This window comes from Callithrix jacchus, chromosome 22 (genome assembly GCF_049354715.1).
Source record: "Callithrix jacchus isolate 240 chromosome 22, calJac240_pri, whole genome shotgun sequence".
NCBI lineage: Eukaryota > Metazoa > Chordata > Mammalia > Primates > Cebidae > Callithrix > Callithrix jacchus.
Genome location: NC_133523.1, coordinates 33776554 through 33799902, shown reverse-complemented (window position 1 = coordinate 33799902; position 23349 = coordinate 33776554). Strand labels below are relative to the sequence as shown.

Below are 23349 nucleotides of genomic sequence, written 5' to 3'. Positions count from 1 at the left end.
GAGTGTCCACTGGGCACCCGCCTCTGCCAGCCTCCTGCCAGGTGCCCTGACCCCAATTTCTGGAGCTGCAGCCGTCCCTCGCCCCACCCAAGGTGGGCACCTTCCCCTCCTGTGCCCAGGGCGGTGGGCGTAGTGTCCACCCACCCCTCCCGGTGCCCACGGTGGGTACTGCATGATGTGAACCTTGATTTTGAACTCTTCCTGCCCCTCCCCGACCGACCCGGCCTGTGCCCACCCCGTGCCTGCTGTGGCTGGTGGGTGGTAGTGGTGGGGCCGGGTGGCCCCCGCCCAGCGCCTGCTGGAATGAGAAGCACAGACTCCGCCACGGACTCCTTTTCCCTCCCCTCCTCCACCCTCCTTCCGCCCCGCCAGGCCTGGCGGCCCCCGCCCCCCTCACAGGCCATTTTGGGGGGAGTGAGGGGGCGTGGTTGTTTCTTGTGGTTGTGTGTGTTTGTTGTTTGGGTTTTAAAAAAGGGAAACTGAGACTGCAGGTGGGGGAGGTGGTGGATTTTGGGGGGATGTCCCCCAATCCAGGAGTACCCCTCACTTGTCACTGAGTCTCCTCTATTGCCTGCCTCTGCTGTGAATTAACTTGTTCTGTGTATTAAACTGGGCCTGACCCCTCTGCCCACAACTGCCTTGTTCTCCCGTCTGATCCGGGGTGTCACCAAGAAGTGGGGCTGGGGATGGGGGGGCCTTGTTGGGGGAGAGGCAGCCAGCCAGCCCCTACCTCCATCCACTTCCTCCTCTTCCCCACACCGCACCCTGCCTCTCCCTGGCTTTGTCCCAGCTCCGCCCCGCTTTGCCAGAAAGGAGGAGAAGGGGGATGGGGTGGAGGGGCTCCCGCCCAGCCAGCTGTGGTTGCCCTGGCAACGGGCTGCTGCAGCTGCGGCGGGCGCAGCCGGGAGGGAGGCGGGAGCTGGGCGGGGGAAGGGAAGGGCTGGGAAGAGGACGTTGGGGCGGCCCCTGCTGGGGTGCTGGGATGGGGAATGGGGGTGTCTGGAGGGGTCATCTCAGGCCCAGACATCTCCGGGGGCTCCGTGTTCTGGACGCGGGGCAAATCGGCAGTTGGGGATGGGGTGGAGATGGAAGCGCTAAGGGAGGGCAGGAGGGTACCTAGACTCGGGCACTGGGAGAGAGACAGACGTGGGCGACGGGTGGGGGGCGGGAGTGAGAGAGAGAACTAGGACACAGATCAGGAGAGAGAAAGAGATGAGGACAGTCACACAGTTACTGAGAGAGTCAGAAAAAAGAGCAGGAGAGTGCAGAAGGGACAGAAACGGGAGGAAGGACAGGGGAGAAGAAGGGAGCAGGGGTGAGGTTTAATGGAGAGAGGGAATAACAGTAATAAAAAATAGCTGACAGGCGGGGAGAGCGGGAGGAGGTGACTGGGGAAGATCAGCAGCAGATTTCGGGAGAGGTCTTCCCAAAGGGGAGGCAGAGGAGGAAGCAACAGGGATCAGGAGAGGGAAGAGAGTGAGAGGGAGGCACGTTGCAGGTGGGGAGAGAGAGAGACTTGGGATCAGGGACAGGCAAAGTCCCAGGACAACAAACAGGTAGAGATGGGGAGAGAGAGACAGAATTTAGGGGAACTGCAGAACAATCTGCAGAGAGAGCCGGAGGGGTGAGGGACTCAGAAAGACCGGGGAGGAGAACCGGGATGGGGTGGAAGCAGGAGAGACCGAGATGGGTAGAGGAAGCTGGAAATGGGCACGAAGGGAAGGGCCGCACGCCGCAAAGCACAGTTCGGGCGCGACCAGGGGCTGGCGTGTGCACGAGTTGTGGGGTGCTGGAGGCAGCTGGCATGGCTCTGGCGCCAGGAGAGGATGTGAGAACAGCCTGTTCCTCGGCTTCCCACCCCCTTGGCCCAGTGGCGGGGGGGGGGGGGGGGGGGGGGGGGAAGGGCAGTGTGGGTTGAGGATGGGGCGTCAAGGAGGAGGGTGGAGACAGGGAGGGTGTCTGGAGAACTCCAGAATTTTTAGGAGACGTGGGAAAGGCTGGTCCTGCTACTCTGATGCCAGCCCCACGCCTTTTGGAAAAAGACACTTTTTGAAGGGGGCAGGGTCTGAGTCAGAGAAGCACTGGGTTTTAGCTCAGGGATGTGAAACTCCACGACAGGCACATGGGTATGGGGGCAGGAAGACCCCACCTGTCCAGCCCCGTCAGGAGGTTAGGCTTCCAAGGGGCCGGCCTTCGTGATTTTAACAGGAATTTCCTGATTCAGAAATCAGTTTGGCCCAAAAAGCAAATGTTCATCAGGCCAGATGTAGATCTGGAGTGACTAGGGCTGCTTTCTACCCTCAAAGCACTCACTTGGCAACTGGTAGTGGGGGTCTGCTTCTCCCAGACAGAAGTCAGGGAGTGTCCAAAGTCAGCCCTGTGGCCGGGGCCAAAGGAGGCAGGGGCCCCTTACTTTAGAGTCTTGCAGCAAAGGATGGATCAAAAAATTGGAAACCTGGCCTTCATGTGCAATCTTTTTTTTTTTTTTTTTAAATTAAGCTGGGAGCAGTGGCTCACACCTGTAATCCAGCACTTTGGGAGGCTGAAGTGGGCAGATCACTTGAGGTCAGGAGTTCGAAACCAGCTTGGCCAACAAGTGAAACCTCGTCTCTACAAAAATGCAAACATTAGCCAGGTGCCTACAATCCCAGCTACTTGGGCGGGTGAGGCAGGAGAATCGCTTGAATCTAGGAGGCAGGGGTTGCAGTGAGCTGAGATTGTGCCATTGCACTCCAGCCCAGGCAACAGAGTCTTCTGTCTCAAAGAAAAAAAAAAAGTTAAAAAAATTCTTTTTGGAGGCAGGAGCTTGCTATGTTGTCCAGGCAGGTTTTGAATTCCTAGGCTCAAGCAATCCTCCTGCCTTGGCCTCTCAAAGTGCTGGGATTACAGGCGTGAGCCATGGCGCCAAAACTCCAGGTCAGGTCTGGCCTTCAGGCCTCCAGCATATGACCTCTGAGGCCGAATGTCACTCTTGAACATTGGCTGGGTGTGGTGGCTCACATCTGTAATCCCCACACTTTGGGAGGCCGAGGCAGTCAGATCATCTGTGGTCAGGAGTTCAAGACCAGCCTGGCTAACACAGTGAAACCCCATCTCTACTAAAAATACAAAGAATTAGCCGGGCATAGTGGCGTGTCCCTGTAATTGTAGCTATTTGGGAGGCTGAGGCAAGAGAATTGCTTGAACCTGGGAGGCAGAGGTTGCAGTGAACTGAGATCATGCCATTGCACTCCAGCTTGGGCAACAAGAGCGAAACTCTGTCTTAAACAAACAAACAAATTGACATTCTGAGTGTTGGATTTTTGTCCTTTGGATTCCACAAGGCAGGTGCCCCGTGGGTCTCAGGACGTGTGGGGTGGTCATGGTTTGGGGAACATGGGGACAGGAGCAGCAGGAGTGACTCATACCGGACCACAGCCTCTCGCCAGCAACTCCAGACAGCTGCCCCAAAAGTGAACACAGAAGCCATTTCTATGAAACATTTATTTCCTTTGAAACCTCCAGAAACATGCCAGAAAATCTCAAGACAGGGATGGGGGGGGGGCAATAAAGAATAATTATTAAAAAATCCAAATGAAACAAATCAACATATGACAAAAACTCCTGCCGCTATCTTCAGCCATCAGATAGAACACCAACCTCAAATTAAATAGATCTGTTTTTGCAGAAATCCTTACAAAATAACAGAAAACAAAACCAAAAATCATAATTTACACTTGTCCATGTACATGATTAAGTCCCCAAAATGATTCGAATGATCTGAAGATGGGGGAGGAGGCAACTGAAAAAAAAAAAGGACCTGATCAGGGTCCGAGGAAAGGGGTGGGGGACTGGAGAGCCCCCAGGGAAGGGGATGGGGGAGAAGACGACATCACAGTAGCTGGCCAGGGCTGAGGACGCTGCCTTGGGCACTCACGCCCACCTCACTGTCAGTGTGAAGGGCAAGGGCATGAGGGGGGCAGCACTGAGGTTTCCTCCTCCAGGGGGCCAGAGGCTGATCACAGGAGACACGGTGAGAATTCTCTTCTCTTGCCCCCACCCATCCACACCGGCACCTCCCTGAGTGCCTGCGTCCTAGGCAGACCCCAGAGCCCCCTTCCCTGAGGTTCCTGGCCCCAGAGAGAAGGCGGCGGAGTCCCTGGACAAGGGCCGGGCTGCCTGGTGCTGGCTTGTGGCCAGACCTGCTCTGCCAACTCCTCCCCACCTGGTGCCTCCAAGGGCACCGGCCTCCCCGCCCTGACTTTGTCCCTCTGGTCCTTCCAATGACCCCCAGCCCACGGGGGCCACATGCCTTGATCCTCAGCTTGAGGTTGGGGGGTGAATCCACAGGCTGTGGCCATACAGGCTTGTTCTGGCGCCAACTCTACATGAAAAAATAAATATATATATATATATCTTTTTCTGTTTGTTTTGCAAGAAGGAAGAAAAAGAAACGGTTTCCTGGGTGAACAGCGTGGTACCACACCGGCGTGGCTGCCCCTTATTGCCTTTAGAGAACCAGCGTCCAGTGGGGTTCAAGGGGGGGCGGTGCTCCCCAGGGAGCACGGTGAGGGAGTCTGGTGGTCGCTGCTCGGAGAGATGGGCTGGGAGACTCACAAAGGAAAAAAAACAGAGGAGGAGATGAAGGCTGTTCTTCTCCAGCCCTGTCCGGAGGGCTTCCGGAGCCCTGCCTGAAGCCCAGAAGAGGCCGAGGCTGCTGGTCAGGGCCAGGTCGTGCTAGGAAGGGTGGGGGAGAAGGGGGGGAGGGTGGAGGAGGGAGGGAGGAGGAGGGAGTCCGCCCTGTGGTGGCTCCACTGCCCCCGCCTGGCCTGGGTGGGAGTGGGAAGGTGGAGGGGCCTGTGGGCCCCCAGCCCAGGCGTGGTGGCCTCTGGCGCAAGAGGAACTGATAGAAAAAGATCGTATAAACTGTCCCCGAGGTACAAATAGAGTTTCTCTCTCAAATAAATTGGCTCTGGAGGCCGGCCTTGCCTCTCTCCATCCTCAGGCCCCCAAGAAAATAATTTAAACTCTAAGAAAGTGCTCCTGGCTGCTTTTTGGGAGGAGGGCGTTAGGGAGGGGATCATGTTCGTGCTTTTTGGAGCTTGCGCGCTAGGGACCGAGGCACCCTGGTTTGTTTCCTTGAGGGCCTCGCCTCTCTGGGTGTGGGGAGAAAGGGTTGCTTTCACGTTGTACTTTTCATGCAGGGGCCTCGGCCCCACAAGCTGCAACTTCGTGTGCGTGGTGAAGAAAACTGCTGTGTGACCTCCTGGAGCCAAGGGGTCTGCAAACTGGCTCCTCTCTCTGTCCCCATCAGCTTCGGAGGGCTGGTCCCAGGAAGAGGCCAGATGGGGACAGCAGGACAGGCCCAGGGGTGGTGTGGGCATGACCCAGCTCACAGGGACCACAGCTGGGCAGCTCAGAGGGAGGCCTGAGACCACGTTGCCCTCCAGGGCTTCAGGGCCGTGCGCTGACCCTGCCTCACAGCCCCAGTGAGGCCCCTCGGGTCCTACTGCCATTGGGGTTTCCGTGTCCAGGGGGAGTGCCCTGGCTGGGTCATCTTGGTCACGCCGGCAGCCAGGAGCTGAGTAGAAGGAAAGAGGCGAGCAGAGCCACAGCCTATGGGGAAGGAGCCAGGGCTGGGCGGTGGCCTCCCCACCTCAGAGCTCCTTCTTCTCCCTGCAGAAGATCTCTGCGAACTTGCGCAGCTGCTCGCTGGCTGCCTGCGACTCCTCCTGCAGCCGCTGGTTGTTCTGTCGCAGGCTGGCCACCTCGGACTGCAGCACCACCTTGTCCTGCTTCTCCTGCGTGGGGTGGGAGGCCAGCGTCAGGTGGGTGGGCATAGCTGCCCCCAGAACAGCTGACGACTCCCCGGGGCTGGAGAGCTCTGGCCTGGCGGTGCTTTGGAGCTGGGCCAGGCCGGGTGCATCCCACTCTGCGTCTCCACCACCAAGGGACCCTGGGCAAGTCACTCAGTTCCCGGTTCCCGCAACTCTACCAGGAGGCTGAGGAGTGGCCTGGAGCTCATATACTTAGAGCTCCTGGAATGTGGCCCATCGTGGAGTTCAAGATGCATTTGGGACACGGCTTGACAAACGTCACTATTGTCGTGGTCACCACATCCAAAATCATACTACCTGAGGACTTAGTGTCCCTATTTTCCTGGAAGAGGACCCCAGCCTCACACAGCAAGTGGGAGCTGGGACATGAGCAGGGTGGCCTAAGCAGACCCTATTCTTCCAGGAGGACATAGCCCCTGAAGACAGTCCCGTCTCAAATCACGTAGCATTATGCAGTGGGGCGGGGGTCAGAAACTGGGTGACTTGGATTCCAGGGCTCAAGGACTTATGCATTATATACTCTGCCACCTTTCTGACTTTTACCCAGAAGTATAGAAATGACAGGTAAAAGTCTCCTCATTCTTTTCTTTTCGTGAGACTGAGTTTCGCTCTTGTCGGCAAGGCTGGAGTGCAAAGGCATGATCTGAGCTCACTGCAGCCTCTGCCTCCCCAGTTCAAGTGATTTTCCTGCTTCAGCCTCTAGGATTACAGACACCAGAATCCCAGCTAGCTAGGATTACAGGCACCCACCACCACACCCGGCTAACTATCATACTTTTTAGTAGAGGTGGGATTTTACCACGTTGGCCAGGCTGGTCTCAAACTCCTGACCTTAGGTGATCCACCCACCTCGGCCTCCCAAAGTGCTGGGATTACAGGCGTGAGCCACCACGCCCGGCTGGTCTCCTCATTCTTCTGCCCCGTGGAGACAAGTCCAAAGAACAAATTGCCTGTCACCTTCTAGACGGCCCTCTCAACCCCTAGTGGTTAAACAGTAAATTAATATCATGATGACTGTGTAGCCAACAGTGCTGCAGCTCACTCTGGTTTTTACTTAAGTTACTGGACTCCTTTTGCATGTGAGTAAATACATAGATTTGTTATTACTTTAATTGGCTGCATGCTGTTCCGCTGCATGGGTGCCCTGTAATTTACACAGCTGTTCTGTTGAGTGAGAGCCACGCCAGCTCCAATTTTTTATTGCCAAGAGTGTGGCAACGAATGGCCTTGTTCACAATCTCTTTGTACCCACACCGGAAATTCTCATGGAAAAATTCCCACAAATGGAATTACTGGGTCAGCAGGGTGCACAATTACATTTTTTTTTTTGAGCTGGAGTCTTGCTCTGTCGCCCAGGCTGGAGTGCAGGGGCACAAACTTGGCTCACTGCAACCTCTGACTCCTGGGTTCAAGCGATTCTCCTGCCTCAGTAGCTGGGATTATAGGCGGCTAGTTTTGAATATAGGCCAGGTTGGTCTCGAACTCCTTGCCTCAAGTGGCTCACCAGCTTCAGCCTCCCAAAGTGCTGGGATTACAGGTCTGAGCCACCATGCCCGGCGCAATTACATTTTTGATAAATGTTCAACTGCCCTCCAAAAAGCCTGGGCCGATTATTCTTCCCCCAGGAACGGATGACTTTCTCTGTGCACTTGCTAGCTGCAGTGTTATCACTGTTTACTCTTCACCCATGACTACAGGCAAGCACAGGAGGTGTGGGGGTGGGGCGGCCCAGGGTCTGGGAAGTGGGATGGAGGGGGGCGTGGCCCCAGCCTTACCTTCTGCAGGTCGGTGTGCAGCTGTTTCAGCATCACCTCCAGCTGGTATACCTTGCCTGTCAGATCCAGGGGCGGTTCCTCACTGGAAGGACCAGGGACAAGGTCAGCCTGAGGCCCCACTGCCCCCGGGAGGACTCCTCGCCTACAGCTGAGAAAAGCCTGGGGGTACGGGCCCCCCTCATCCCTGACATTCTGATGAAGCCCAACGAAAAGCTCCGAGGGGAGGCAGGAAGCCAGCCCTCCACCCTCCACCCACCAAGGGCACCTCTGTGGATGTGGGTAGGGTGTTGAGAGCACCAGGTGTGGGAAGGGTGGGTGCGCACCCTGAAGTGCGCTTTTTCCCTGGGGCGGGGCCGTGCACGACTTCAGGGAGGACCCCTTCTTCGTACCGTCAGGATACAAAGAGCCCACTCCACAGACACCTGGTGGGTGCAGGTACCATTCCAGGCACAGGAAGCACGAGAGTGGACAGATAGTCAAAAGGGCCCGCTCTTGGGGGCAGGACTGACAGTGGTCCTGGCAGTGATGCTGACCATGTGCCTGCCAGTAAGAGCCGCCCCTCATCAAGCTCCAGACTGCCCGGTCAGTCTCAGAGCTCCCCTGCCCACTGTGGCCTTCAGAGGTGCTGCATGGTTAGCCACCGGACAGGGGACGAGGCCCAGGCGATGTCACCCAGTCATGTGTTGGTGCTAGGATTTGACTCAGGGACCCACGGCCAGTAGCTGCCCCTCTGCAGATACTCCCAGCACCGGGCCTGCCTGGCCCCTGCAAAGAATTCACAGCCTCTTCCTGCCTGGAGTTGGGGCTGAAGGAGGCTCCACTGGGCACCGTGGGTACACAGGCACAGTGGCGGGGATGGGGGGCTGGCCCTCCTGCCTCACACACCCTTTCCCACAACCTTGCTGCTCAGTCCTAGGGATCTGGGGCTGCAGAGGGAGATGAGGCACATGGACTCCAGGAACGCTGCCCAGGGCCACAGGTCCCACTGCTTCCCACAGCCCACACTGCTCCTGCCCCTCGGCCTGGCAGCACCAACTGGAACTGCCGACTTCTGGTAATTACAGTGGGGCCTATGTTCCTGGTGGAGGTTGCATTCTCAAGCCAGAGTGTGAAAAGCAAGAAGTCCAAACTACCCTCAAAAATGGCTCCCACTGCCCATGAAGTACAGTGCACGGATGGTTGGATATAGAACCCTGCACCGTGAGGTGTGCAGACGAGTGTGAAATGCACTATTTAAATCCATGTACAGGCAGAATGTGCCATTTACATTCTCTCTGCCTCTTTTTAATTTTGTTTTCTGCCAAGTGAGTGCAGTCAAATATGCTGTGCTGAATGTGAGAAGCCATGCGTGAGATGACAAATGTGAGATATCTGTCCCTGTCCTCTTCCTTCCCCCATGAAGCCTCCTGAGGGCCAGGCCTGGCCTCAGTTGCCACTGGGTCCTCAGATGGCCCAGCGTGGCACCTGGCAGGGAGGCCGGGAAGGGTGAGTGTGAGCAGAAGTCTGTGGGGTTTAGGAATCTGCAGAGGAGGAGACAGGCGGGAGATGGGCGGCAGAGACAGGGGATGAAATGCGCAGGGCTGGAGGATTGGGAGACAGTGTCTAGAAGCTTTCTTTTCGTTTCTTTTTTTTTTTTTTGAGATGGAGCCTTACTCTATGGCCCAGGCTGGAGTGCAGTGGTATGATCTCGGCTCACTGCAACCTCTGCCTGTCAGGTTCAAGCGATTCTCCTGCCTCAGCCTCTTGAGTGCTAGGATTGCAGGCGAACACAACCATGCCTGGGTAATTTTTGTATTTTTTTTAACAAGATGGGGGTTCTCCATGTTGGTCAGACTGGTCTCAAACTCCCAACCTCAAGTGATCCGCCCGCCTCGGCCTCCCAAAGTGCTGGGATTACAGCCGTGAGCCACTGTGCCCACCCAGTAATTTTTGTATTTTTAGTATAGACATGGTTTCGCCATGTTGGCCAGGTTGGTCTTGAACTCCTGACCTCAAGTGATCCAACCACCCTGGCCTCCCAGAGCGCTGCGATTACAGGTGTGAGCATGCCTGGCCTCTTTTTTTGTTGTTTTTGTTTTTAAGACTAAGTCTTTTTCTGTTGCCCAGGCTGGAGTACAGTGGCATGATCTCAGCTCACTGCAGCCTCCACCTCCCAGGTACAAGTGATTCTCTTACCTCAGCCTCCCGAGTAGCTGGGATTACAGGCTCCTGCTACCACGCCCAGCTAATTTTTGTATTTTTAGTAGAGATGGGGTTTTGCCATATTGGCCAGGCTGGTCTCAAACTCCTGACCTCAAGTGATCCACCTGCCTCGGCCTCTCAAAGTGCTGGGATTACAGGCGTGAGCAACTGCGCCCGGCCTGCTAAGCAGTTTTCAAAGTTGGAAGCAAAACAATTGTGTATGTATTGATTCAAGTGTCGTCTCTGATGGACCGGGCGATCTGTTGGGGCCAGGCGGAGTCTGTCTTGGTCACTGTGGATGCCCAGTGCATAGACAGTTGCAGGGTAAGGACTTCTAAGCTTGTTAGGAGAGGGGAGTAGCTGCTATAACAACATCTGCCGGAGACTGGTGGGCGTGACCCACAGAGGCTACCTCTCTCTGGATCAGCCTCTTCCACTGCACAGAACTGCTGCTGGCATGAACCCGGGTGTTCCCAGGGAAACCTCACCTCATGGTAGGGGTGGTCCTGGGGGTTGGGGGCCCCCTTTCCAGGCTCAGGTGACTGTGGACAGGACTGTGTGCAGGCGGGACGTCCGGGCTCAGGGCAGGGTCGTTCAGAGAGAAGAGCGAGACGGCTCTTTGCACTGCCAGGGAGGGAGGAGGAGGAGAGGGGGTCAGCAAGGCTCCCAGCTTCTCCCGCAACTGACTCTCCCTGCAAACCTCCACGGCACTGCCCATCATACTTGGGATAGATCGCATAGGCATTTGGGATAGATTCTTGCCAAAAAACCCAACCAAATGAACACACAAGAACACAAACAAAATCCCATCCGGATCCCGATCAAGGCTTTAGATCCAATGACTAACGAGTTTACATGAAATCCAAGCGCAGGCAGAAGCCAGTTAGATGAGAGTGCGAGGAGCAACCGATCAAATTCTGAGCCTGGGATGCTCTCAACGTAAATGACCTGATTTTAGTCTGAAAGTAAAAGGGAGGATAAAAGGGGTCCGAAGCGGACGGGCTGGTGCCAGGTCCACGGGGATTCGTTATCAGATTCGCTCTCCTTTGGAGGAAGCTGGGAAGATTTCAAAAGCGAAGAGAAGCGAGAGAGAGCACATCATGCATATTGAAGAGAAAAAAGAAATCGCATGGGGCTGCCAGTGAAAGTGAACATTCCTGGGTCCCGCCTTGGACACGTGACTCCAGCTAGGGCACCTGAACCATCTGCGTTTTCAAACATTGACTGTTAGATGTTCTTTCTGTAATGGCAACAGCTGGCCACTGCCCCAGTGCCCTCCAATAGTGGCTGGTTCAGTGAGCTATGAACAGCCAGACAATGAAATCCTTGGGGGTGTTAAAAACAAGAAGGCATCCCTGGGTGCTGTGTGTTGAGGGCAGCCTGGGGTGTGGCAGGGCAGGGCAGAGTGGCAAGCCCTGGAGGCAAGCAGCTCCCTGGGTCCAACTTCCACTCTGTGCCTCAAGCAGAGTAAAAACCCCAACACCCTGTCCCTGGGGCCACTCACTGTTAACATTTTTCCCATTTACTTTTTTTTTTTTTTTTTTTGAGACAGATTCTTGCTCTGTTGCCCAGGCTGGAGTGCAGCAGTGTGATCTTGGCTCACTGTAACAGCTGCCTCCCGGGCTGAAGCGATTGTTCAAGTAATTCTCTTGCCTCAGCCTCCTGAGTAGCTGGGCCTACAGGTATGCGCTACCATGCCTGGATAATTTGTCTATTTTTTTTTTTTTGAGACAGAGTTTCGCTCTTGTTACCCAGGCTGGAGTGCAATGGCCCGATCTCGGCTCACCGCAACCTCCGCCTCCTGGGTTCAGGCAATTCTCCTGCCTCAGCCTCCCGAGTAGCTGGGATTACAGGCACGCGCCACCATGCCCAGCTAATTTTTTGTATTTTTAGTAGAGACGGGGTTTCACCATGTTGACCAGGATGGTCTCGATCTCTTGACCTCGTGATCCACCCGTCTCGGCCTCTCAAAGTGCTGGGATTACAGGCGTGAGCCACTTTGCCATGATATTATCTAATATACAGTCATCTGCAAATGTTTTCTGATTTGCTGAATAATACCCTTTATAGCTTTATTTTTAAAATCTTTTTTTTTTTTTAAAGATGGGGTTTCACCATGTTGGCAAGGCTGGTCTCAAACTCCTGACCTCAGGCAATCCGCCCACCTTGGCTTCCCAAAGTGCTAGGATTACAGGTGTGAGCCACCACACCCAGCCAAAATCTTTTTTTTTTTTTTTTTTGAGATGGAATTTCACTCTTGTTGCCCAGGCTGGAGTGCTATGGCGTGATCTCGGCTCACCGAAACCTCTACCTCCCGGGTTCATGCAGTTCCCTGCCTCAGCCTCCCAAGTAGTTGGGATTACAGGCATGCGCCACCACACCCAGCTAATTTTTGTATTTTTAGTAGAGATGGGGTTTCTCCATGTCAGTCAGGCTAGTCTTAAACTCCCCATCTCAGGGGATCCATCTACCTCAGCCTCACAAAGTGCTGGGGTTACAGGTGTGAGCCACCATACCCGGCCTATTTTTTAAATCTTGGATTTAATGTATATTCACTTTGACATTCGATTTTTAAGAGACAGGGTCTTGCTATGTTGTCTATGCTGAAGTGCAGTCGCCATTCATAGGCCTGAGTCCATTACTGATCAGCATGGGAGTTTTGACCTGCTCCATTTCTGACCTGGCCCAGTACATCTGTCCTTAGGAAACCTGGTGGTTCCCAGCTCCTTGGAGGTCACCGTATTGATGTTGAGTTTAGTGAAGACACTGGATCAGAACAGCACACTCCAGCCTAGAACTCCTGGAAGCTCAAGCGATCCTCCTGGTTTAGCCTCCTGAGAAGCCAGGACTACAGGTATGTGATACCACACCTGGCTAATTTTAACATTTTTTTGTTGTGACAGGCTGGGCGTGGTGGTGAGCACCTATAATCCCAGACTCTAAGGAAACTGAGGCAAGAGAATCACTTGAATCTGGGAGGTGGAAGCTGCAGTTAGTCAAGATCACACCACTGCACTCTAGCTTGGGTGAAAGAGTGAGATTCTGTCTCAAAAAAAAAAAACCAAAAATAAAATAAATATTTTTATAGTGACATAGGCCTCACTATGTTGCTCAGGCTGCTCTTGAATTCCTGGCCTCAAGTCATCCTCCCACCTTGATCTCCCTAAGTGTTGGGGTTACAGGTGTGAACCACTGCCCCAGCCTGGAATATTTTAAAGCAACTCCCAGTCAGCTTTGCATTTCATCTGTAGAAGTATCACTAAGTAGCTCTAGTGGATAAAATATTTTTTTGTTTTTGAGATGGAGTCTCACTCTGTCACCCAGGCTGGAGTACAGTGGTGTGATCTTGGCTCACTGCAACCTCCGCCTCCTGGGTTCCAACAATTCTTCTGCCACAGCCTCCTGAGTAGCTGGGATTACAGGTGTGCGCACCACACTCAGCTAATTTTTTGTATTTTTAGTAGAGAAGGGGTTTCATCGTGTTTGCCAGATGGTCTCAATCTCCTGACCTTGTGATCCATCCACCTTGGCCTCCCAAAATGTTGGGATTACAGGTGTGAGCCACATGCCTGGCCTGTTTTTTTTTTTGAAGAAAACTACTATGCCATGAACACACCTACCAAAGTTAATGAGAATTCCTTTAGTCTTTTCCATTATGTAAATTGCATGGGAAAACCCATATTTATCTTCATTATGAACTCCACACCTCACAGCAAGCTGAAACCGCGCTGACCTCCACTCCCTGCTGGCCCCTTTACTACTGCCAGGAGGCACCGCCATGGTGGTGCTGGTGTGCTTTCTTCCAAGCCTTTCTGCTATGTCCACCCCTCCCCCATAACCTTCTGTGGTTCATCTATTAATCTGATAAGGAAGGAAAAATCTCCCTAGGCGACTGTGACGCACAGCCTGGGGGAGAAATCAGTGCCACTGGCCAGGTTCCCTCAGCTTTCTCACACGGGATGCACAGCTCCCAGGACGCCAGGTACCCGGAGTAGCTGCGAGTGGGTAGGGGGCTCTGGCCCTTTCCTGTGGTCCATGGTTGGGGTTGTCACTGTCTGGGCAGCTCTGCCTTCCACAGACAACGCTACAGCCGCTGATGGCATCTGGGTCTCCAGGGAAAGAACTGAGGCCTTCCTTGCTTCCCACTGTCCCGGAACCAGCCATCCTGGCACCAGCTGGTCCTGGCCCCAGGACGCTTGGAGACCTATGTGAGACGAGATGGCCTAGTTTCCCGGCTCCCTGTCCCCAGGGACTCCCAGCACATAAAGAGGCCTGGGTGGCAGAGCAAACCCTGCCCACTGTTCCAGGGAACCTAGAAAGTGAGGATCCCTGCAGGCCTGGTATGGGGAGCCCCCAACCCTAGGATCCAAGGTCTTGGTGAGAGCCTGAGGGCACTTGGAGAGGACAGTCACTAAAAGCCTTCATTCTCTCTTCCTGCCTCCCAAATCTGGGCTGAAAACCCAATTGTCCTCAGGGACACAGATTTTTTTTTTCCCCAGACATGGGGTCTTGCACTATTGCCCAGGTTGGAGCATAGTGGTGTGATCATAGCTCATCACAGCCTCTACCACCTGGGCTGAAGCAATCCTCCCGCCTCAGCCTCCGGAGTGGCTGGAACTAACCGGTGTGCACCACCGTGTCTCCCTTACTTTTTTTCTGTTGTAGAGAAGGGGTCTTACTACGTGGCCCAGGCTGGTCTCAAACTCCTGATCTCAAGTGATCCTCCTGCCTCGGACTCCCAGAGTGCTGGGATTACAGGCAGGAACCACTGTGCTTGGCCTCATATGTTTTGTATGTGGTGTTCTGTGTAAACACCTCAGGGGTCGGGCAGCCTCAGGCATGGTCACTTTCACTGGTTGGTCAACATGGTAACTGGCATCAACAAATGAAGATGCTTGCCCAGGGCTGCACAGTGGGCAAGTGACAGAAGAGAACTTGAACCCATTCCCTGATTCTGGAATCTGAGTGGGTATCCCTAGAAAGCCATGGGGCCCTCCATGAATCCCTCTAGAACCGAGGAGGGCTTGGGGGCCTGGCGGGGCTGGGCAGAAGGCGCTTACCTTCGTATGCCTTGGCAGCATTCACCAGGCTGGACCACTCAAGGCCAGCAGCCGTGTCAGGCAGGGGCATCATCCCAGGGTCCAGGCGCCGCAGGGGCCGGTCCCGTCCATCAGCCAGTGAGAGCTCTGAGGCTGAGATGGTGGCTGGATGGGGAGGGTGGAGACAGCAGTGGTTGGGCATGACAATGCGGGAGAGACACCTACATGAAGACATTCCCCTGCTTTTGCGGAGATGCTATGGGCGGGGGAGAACCTCCAGCAGGGTAAGGGGCTTGGGATTGCTGGAGCCTACTGAGGAGTGACTTGGAACAGGGTGCCAGGCCAGGCCTGGCGGAAAAGACATCTGGACAGAACTCTGAAGGGGAGGAGGGAGGGGGCGGGGGTGGGGCGGGGTGGAGAGGGACATGGGGAGGGGAGGAGCATTCCAGGCAGATGGAACAGCCCGTGCTAAATCCCTGAGGCAAGAGTGCTCTGGAAGGTTTAAGGAGCATGGAGGCGACCATATGGCTGGGTGAGGGTGAGCAAGGGAAGGAGCAGCGGGAGGTGAGGACAGAGACAACGTGGCCAGGCCAGGCTGTGTGGGGCCTGTGGGCCCTGATGACGACTCTGTTCTCACCCTGAGTGCAATGGTGCCCCTGTAAGCCTTCCTCTGGCTGCATGTGGGGAGGATTTGGAGGGAGGTGGGGACCAAGGAGGAGCTGTAACCATGAGAGAGCACCGCTGGGCAGGACCAGGGTGGGGATGCAGTGGGACACGGGGGCCAATGCTGGGCCCACATTTCAGGGGCAGCTGATGGGATTTCCTGAGGGATGGATATGGCTGTGAAACAAAGAGAAGGGCTAGGATTGCAGCTCTGATTGGGAAGGCTGGGGCAGGGGGATCAGAAATCTGTTTCAGGAGGTGCTCAGTGGAGATGACCCTGGATACCCCAAGGAGGTGGTGGGAGGGGGACTGGCCACAGGGGCCAGCAGCGAGGAGAGTCTCAGGTGCACCTGTAATGGAATCGCCAGTATATGGACAGTGTTTAGATGCGGTGGGGTTGGCGTGAGGGAGTTCAGGTGTGACGCATTGAGCAGAGAGGCCTGTGACATCTCAGGGGTTGGAAGTGACAAGCACGGTGCCAGCACTTGCATCTGCTGTGGCTATCGAGAGTCCCATGGACAAGGGCTCAGTGATTCCTTGAAGCCCCTAAGAGAAGGGGACAGAGGAGGACAGCCAGGTACAGAGAGACCAGGCAACACGCCTCAGGGCCCTTAGCTGGGAATCGGCAAACCCGGCCATGAGCTTCGCCCGCTGTGCATTCCCGGCACCTCCTCTGTGCAGGGCCAAGGGAGATCACCTCACAGCCTCATCATGAGTCTCGTGGGGGCAGGGGATGTCATGATCTCCATGCATGGAGCAGGAAAACTGAGACCTGAGCGAAGTGCCACCTTGCCTGGGCTCGCACGCCTCCAGCTGGTACTTCTCAGTGCGGACTACATATTAGGTGTATGCTACGTGCTTTTCATACATCCACTTGTTTGATTCTTTTAACTCACGGAAGTGGGCACTATTTTTTTTTTTTTGAGATGGAATCTTGCTTTGTTGCCCAGGCTGGAGTGCCGTGGTGCAATCTTGGCTCACTGCAACCTCTGCCTCCTGGGTTCAAGCAATTCTCCTGCCTAAGCCTCCTAAGTAGCTGGGATTAAAAGCACACGCCACCAGGCCTGGCTAATTTTTGTACTTTTTTAGTAGAGATGGGGTTTCACCATGTTGGCCAGGCTGGTGTTGAACTCCTGACCATGTGATATGCCCACCTTGGCCTCCCAAAGTGCTGGGATTATAGGCGTGAGCCACTGCACCTGGCATGCACACTATTTTTTACATTTTACAGTCAAAGAAACAGAGACACAGAGACGTTATATCTGTCAGTGGAGAACGTGGGACACAAACTCAGGCCGTCCAGCTCTGTGATGTGTGGTGTGCAGTAAGTGCTGGCCGAATGGGCTCCTGGCTCTGCCCTTGGCCTCCTTGCTCCGCCCTTGACCTCCTTGCTTTGCAGTGGTGTGATATTGGCTCACTACAACCTCTGCCTCCTGGGTTCAAGCAATTCTTCCACCTCAGCCTCCTGAGTAACTGGGGATTACAGGTGCCCATCACCACCCCTGGCTAATTTTTGTAATTTTAGTAGAGACTGGGTTTCACCACACTGGCCAAGCTGGTCTCGAACTCCTGACCTCAATCAGGAGGTCAGGAGTTGATCCACCGAACCTCAGCCTTCCAAAATGCTGGGATTACAGGCATGAGCCACTGCACCAGCTCTGTGGGGGAATTTTAATGGAGGAGATGGACCACACTTGATAAAAGTCCAAGGGTCTCCTCCACCCCATCAGCCACAGCTCACAAGAGGCTCTGTCCAGACATCACAGATAGGCACACCCCCTCAGCGGAGACCCTTGGGATAAAACATGCGTCTGAATTGGAGATGAGCTTGGATTTGAGAGAGTAAGTGTGCAGATGCTGTGTTATATAACACACCCAAAAAGCTCAGGGGGACCCTGCATGCAGCGGCACGCCAGCACTCTGCCCCAAGCTCCTCATTGCTGACACTGAGTAGGGAGACTAGACCCCCAAACGGCCTCATGTCCCTCCAGGCCGGGTAGCATCACCCAGTGAACGTGGTGCAAACTTATGTATGTCTCAGTTTTGGGGGTTTTAGGAGGTGGATGAGGGGTTACGGGGTACATCTGGGGCATGGCCAACTGCAGCTGGCTCGTGGCTTTTTATGGGGGTGGTGTGTGCACTATCTGTTCATGGGGGGTGTTAAATATTTGCTGGGTGATTAGGGAGTGGAGAAGTCACACCCTGCGCCAAAGAGTGGCAAATGTGGGGGGAGCCAGGGAAGTAAATAAAATGCTCATGAAGCAAACCTCTTGGTGCTGCAACAGGTGGGAGGGTTGGGGAACACTGGAGCAGCAGCTGGGCATCCCCCAACCCCAGGCCTGCACCCTGAGGGTGGACTTCCTCTCTGGTCTAGGGAACTCCAATCCTTGGGTGCTCCTGACTCCTAGGTGACCCTCTGACGCTTGGCCAATGATCCCTTGCTCCTTGGGTGATACCCAGTGCCCCACCATCAGGCCCCTCGAAGCTCCTGTGAACTCTGCTCCTCCCTGAGATGGCCCCGACACTGATGACCTTTAGCCTTTGACCTCCAGGTGAGCCTGTGTTCTGGTGCCCCCCACCTCCCGACCCCAGGGTAACTCCCGAGCCAGTCCCGGGGGCCCAGGCTTACATTTCTTCTCAGGAAAGCCACTGCCAGCAGCAGGAACAGTGCCAGGGCCGACGGGTGGGTGGGGGTGCTGGTGCTGGCGGCGCGCGGGCAGCGTGCTGGACGGGAAGGCGCAGGTGCTGGTGAAGAGCACATCGCTGGGCAGACCGGGCTCCAGGCCAGGGGGGTTGGCAAAGCTGGGCTCGCGGCGCCCGCTACATAGGCTCTCATCCGACAGCGTCCGCTGTAGGCCCTTCTGTGGCGACTGCTGTGGGACATGGGTGGGATGTGGGGGGCGGTCACGGACTGGGTCCTCAGAGGCACTGTACCCTCCAGGACATCGGTGGTGAGTCCTTAACCACCCAGCATCCATTTCTTTTTTAGAGACAGGGTCTTGCTCTGTCATTCAGGCTGGGGTACAGTGGGTGATCTCAGCTTACTACAGGCTTGGCCTCCTAAGCTCAAGTAATCTTCCTATCTCAGCCTCCCAGCTAGCTGGGACCGCAGGCACGTGCCATGGCACTTGGCTAATTTTTAACATTTTTTATTTTTTATTTTTATTTATTTATTTATTTGTTTATTTATTTATTTTTGAGACAGAGTTTCGCTCTTGTTACCCAGGCTGGAGTGCAATGGCCCGATCTCGGCTCACTGCAACCTCTGCCTCCTGGGTTCAGGCAATTCTCCTGCCTCAGTCTCCCGAGTAGCTGGGATTACAGGCACGCGCCACCATGCCCAGCTAATTTTTTGTATTTTTAGTAGAGACGGGGTTTCACCATGTTGACCAGGATGGTCTCGATCTGTTGACCTCGTGATCCACCCGTCTCGGCCTCCCAAAGTGCTGGGATTACAGGCTTGAGCCACCGTGCCCGGCCTAAAATTTTTTATAGAGATAGGGTCTCTTATCGCCCAGGCTGGTCGTCAACTTCTGGGCTCAAGTGATCCTCTTACTGGCCTCTCACTGGCCATCCAAAGTGCTGGGATTACAGGTGTGAGTCCCCACGCCTGGCCTTCTGCCTCCTTTCTGATCAAAGAGCTCCAGTTTCCCACTGGGGACACCCACTCCCCAAATCCATCCTCCAGCTCTGGGTAAGGGGAAGGTGGGTTGGGGAAGGTGGTGTGAGCCAAGCTGGACCCATAAGAGGCAGTGCTGGCACCCCTGTGGGTAGCACTGGGCTGATGTGCTCTCTTCCCCCAGGGCTGTGGACTGCTGGGACACAACTCTGGAGAGACTGGGGTCCATCTCAGTCCCCACAAAACAGCTCCTGCCTGGCAGTGAGGAGGAGCAGGGCAGGCCCGGCTGGGAGTGGAAAGCAAGTGGACACTGTGGAGGGTCCCTGGAGCCCGCTCTTCTTTTCTTCCATCCCTGAGTAACAAGAGCCTGAACTTCCCTGAGAGCCCCGGCTCTATTCAGTCCCTGTGGTTTCAGCAGATGCGGCCGTTTCTACCCTGGGCTGGAGGAGGAAGGCATAAGGCCCAGGTCTCTCCAGTTGCACGAGGTTCTGGATATGGGGTAGATTCCCACATGCCTGCCTAGTCTGGTTATCCTGCGACTCCATCCCAGACAAATGCACTGCCCTAACTCCTAGCCACCAGCCTCTACCCCCAACAGGACTGGCAGATGTTGAGGGCTGCGGACACGATAAGAAGGAGCTGGAGCGACCTCAGGAAGCAAAGCCCTCCTCCCCGCCTGCCCGGATCTGGGATCCCGTTGGGAGCTGGGGGTTGGGAGTGGGAGACGTGGCGCTACGTACTCCCGAGTCTCTCTCCTGCTCCGGCCCCAGGTTGTCCATGATGATGAGTTTCTTCAGGTCATCCTCGATGGTGGATTTGTAGTTCTTCCGTGGCGATCGGAGGTCTCGGAGGGATGCCCTCAACCTTGGTTGTCCGAAGACATTTTTGGTGTTTGTGTCCACCTGCCTGCAACAAGAGTGTCAGGGTCAGAGGGGTGTCAGGGAGGCTTCAGCCACTTCTCAAAGCTGTTTGGATTCAAGCGGGCTGGGATGCATGGGACGCATGGCCACGGCCTTCTCTCCTTCACCCAGCAAATGTGTGGCAGAAAGGGGCTTGGCTTCTTCCCTCCATTCCCTCGTTCCATAAACATTTCCTGGGAACCATCGGTCTGCTGTGCTGTCCTGTCCCAGGCACTGGGGACATGGCCATAGGCACCGAGCTGGCAGCCAGTCGGGGAGGCCCACGCTGAACACGTGCACAGAGACAGACCCCCTGTGTGAGGGGAGAGGCTTTTCTTTTTTTAGAGACAGGTTCTTGCTTTCTCCCTCAGGCTGGAGTGTTGCGGCCTCCTGGGCTCTAGAGGTCCTCCTACCTGAGCCTCCCAAAGTGCTGGCACTACAGACATGAGCCACCGTGCCAAGCCACAAGAGAGAAGTGTATGAAGAATAATAAAGCTGGGTAAATGGATGGGGATTGGTGGGGATCTGGGATGGCTTTTCTGAGGGGTGATGTCTGGGAGGGAGAAAGGGAGGAAGGGAGGGCTGAAAAAAGGAAGGAAAGGAAGGAAGGAAAGAAGAAAAGGAAAAAAAGGAAGGAAGGAAACCGAGGTAGGTGGATCACCTGAGGTCAGGAGTTCAAGACCAGCCTGGCCAACATGGCAAAACCCCATCTCTACTAAAAATAAAAAAATTAGCTGGGTGTGGCGGTGGGCACCTGTAGCTACTTGGGAGGCTGAGGCAGGAGAATCGCTTACGTCTGGGAGACAGAGGTTGCAGGGAGCTGAGTGCATTCCAGCCTGGGTGGCCAAGCAAGACTCTGTCTCAAAAAAAAAAAAAAAACCAAGTGTGGTGGCCATGGGGGAATGAAGCTAGTGAGTCTGAGGAGTGAGGGGGCTGGTGGGGTAAGGTGGGTCGGGATGGGGCGATGAGGGGGGTGAGTGGTGACAGGTGTGGTCTGGGAGGAGTCGAGGGCAGATCACCCTGGATCTTATAAGCCATAGTGAGGGCCTAGGATTGCATCTGGGGGCCTCTGAGCTGGCAATCTGTACTTTAGAAGTCTCACTTGGGGCGTGGGGGGTGGTGAGGAAGCCCCTGCAGCTGTTCAGGTGAGAAGGGAGAGCAGCCCAGACCAGGAGCTTCCAATTACCGAAAAGGGATGGGGTGTCAGAGCAAAACTGCCCTGGGTTGGGGGCTGGGCCCTGTGGGCAAGGGCTGGGCTGCAGGGAGTGGGGCTCCAGGCCGGATGCTCCACAACCAGGCAGGGACCTCCCGAGCCTCAGTTTCCTCATCTGTCACACGGGGCTGTGGAGCTCACACAGCACAGGACGGTTGAGGCACACAAACCCTGAGCAGGGGCCAGGTGCTGCGACTGTCACCCTCACACTTGTCTGCTGGGCCTCCTGCCGCAGAAGGTAGACTGTGAGCCGGGGTCACGCGGCTCACCACCCCTCCTTCAGCATTCCCAAAGCCAACCTCACACTGTCTCCTGAATGCTCAGTGGCCTAAGGACCATGGAGGCACAGCCCGGGGTGAACACAGGATGCCCTGGAGTGGACAGGCCTGGGGCTGAGTCCTGCTCTGTTCTTCTGCTGTGGGAGCTCTCTGACCCTCGGTTTCCTCATCTGGAAAACACATATGCCTCCCATTGTAGTGGTGGGGTTTGCTGCCAAGTGACTGGTGACGCCCTGGCACGGAGCAGGTGCCAGGAAGTGAGGGCAGCTCTTATAAGCATGGACCTGAGGCTGAGGGCTGACCTGAGCCGCCCACCTCCAGGCAGCTCAGCACCTTCTGGCCTCTGCAGGCTCCACTGACTATCACCCTGGCTCATAGCTTTCTCCTGGCCAGGGCTGGCTCCCCTATGTGCCCCTGACCTCCACTCAGAGGCCCTCAGGGCCACGCAGACCTCGCTGCCTCCCCTTGCCTTCCGATTCCCCCCCAGCCTTTGGGCTCTGGTCTTACTTCTCCAGTGGAAACTGGGAAAGCTGAGGCCCTGCTCCAAGGCATCACTATACCCCAGGAAAGAGGATAAATACCGACTGCTCAGAGGAGCACAACCCTCCCTACACGCCAGACACCACCTGAGGGCCCGCAATTCAGTTACTTGTGACATCCACACAGGCTCCCATAGCCAGCCACTATCACGATCGTCATTTTACAGATGAGAAGTAGAGGCACGAGGAGGTTCTGATAACTCCAGAACTCTGGCCCTGATGCCAGTCACCCTCTCATCACACTACCCTTCACTTTCACTGTCGCTCACAGCGGCCACTGCACCAGCAACTGTCTTTGTGTCTTTTTTTTTTTTTTTGAGATGGAGTCTTGCTCTTTTTTTCCAGGCTGAAGTGCAATGGCACAATCTTCGCTCACTGCAACCTCCACCTCCTGGGTTCAAGCGATTCTCCTACCTCAGCCTCCCAACTAGCTGGGACTACAGGTGCCCATCACTACACCTAGCTAATTTTTGATTTTTAGTAGCGCTGCACCATGTTGGCCAGGCTGGTCTTGAACTCCTGACCTCAGGTGATTCACCCACCTCAGCCTCCCAAAGTGCTGTGCTGGGATTACAGGCATGTGCCACCATGCCCGGCCTGTGTCTTTGTCTATTGTCAGTCTACCCAGCAGAATGTGAACCATACCAGAGCAAGGCCTGGGTTTCCCTTGGAACATAAATGCAGTCGTGTGTGTGTGCGTGTGCATATGCGTGTGAGACAGAGCCTCCTCTGTCACCCAGGCTGGAATGTAGTGGTGTGATCACAGCTCACGGTAGCCTCAACCTCCTGGGCTCAAGTGACCCTCCCACCCCGGCCTCCCAAGTAGCTAGGACTACAGGCGCATGCCATTATATCCAGCTACTTTTTTTGTAAAGATGGAGTCCCACTATGTTGCCTAGGCTGGTCTCAAACTCCTGGGCTCAAGCGATCCTTCTGCCTGTCTCCCAAAGTGCTGGGATTACAGTGAGAGCCACTATGTCCAGCTTATAAATTCATTTGATCCCCACCACAGCCATATGTGTTAAGCACTATTGGGATCCCATCTCACAGATGAGGCAGGTAAGGTACAGAGGAGTTAAGCCATTTGTCCCAAGTCACACAGCCTGTGAATGGAGGAATCAGGATTCAAATCAAGGCTGCCAGGCTGCAGAGCCTACCCACACCACTGCCAGGCTTGACTGTCACGTGTCTATCAGAGACGGCAGGAAAAAAAACACGTATGGTGTGGGGGACAGCCACACTGGATTAAATATGCTTCTGTCTGCAGATAACAATTTCTGGAAGAAATTACAAACCATGATGACCTCTGGGAGGTAGGAGTCTTAAC

General features: G+C 55.1%; 1 protein-coding gene across 15 annotated transcripts in view; it reads right to left on the bottom strand.

The window, feature by feature from the left end:
- Nucleotides 1–3468: 3468 nt before the first annotated feature.
- Nucleotides 3469–23349, bottom strand: part of SIPA1L3 (signal induced proliferation associated 1 like 3) — a 323626-nt gene continuing 303745 nt past the window's right edge. For 13 of the 15 annotated variants that reach the window (XM_078359226.1, XM_078359222.1, XM_078359228.1 and 10 more), the window contains 6 exons: nt 19834–19999; nt 18104–18347; nt 14833–14976; nt 10261–10396; nt 7592–7673; nt 3469–5780 (listed from right to left, as the gene is read on the bottom strand). In XM_078359226.1, the coding sequence (XP_078215352.1) occupies nt 5637–5780; nt 7592–7673; nt 10261–10396; nt 14833–14976; nt 18104–18347; nt 19834–19999 (916 nt within the window). In that variant the 3' untranslated portion in view covers nt 3469–5636. The remainder of the gene's footprint in view (nt 5781–7591; nt 7674–10260; nt 10397–14832; nt 14977–18103; nt 18348–19833; nt 20000–23349) is intronic. The other 2 variants (XM_078359230.1, XM_078359231.1) reach the window with 1 other exon arrangement.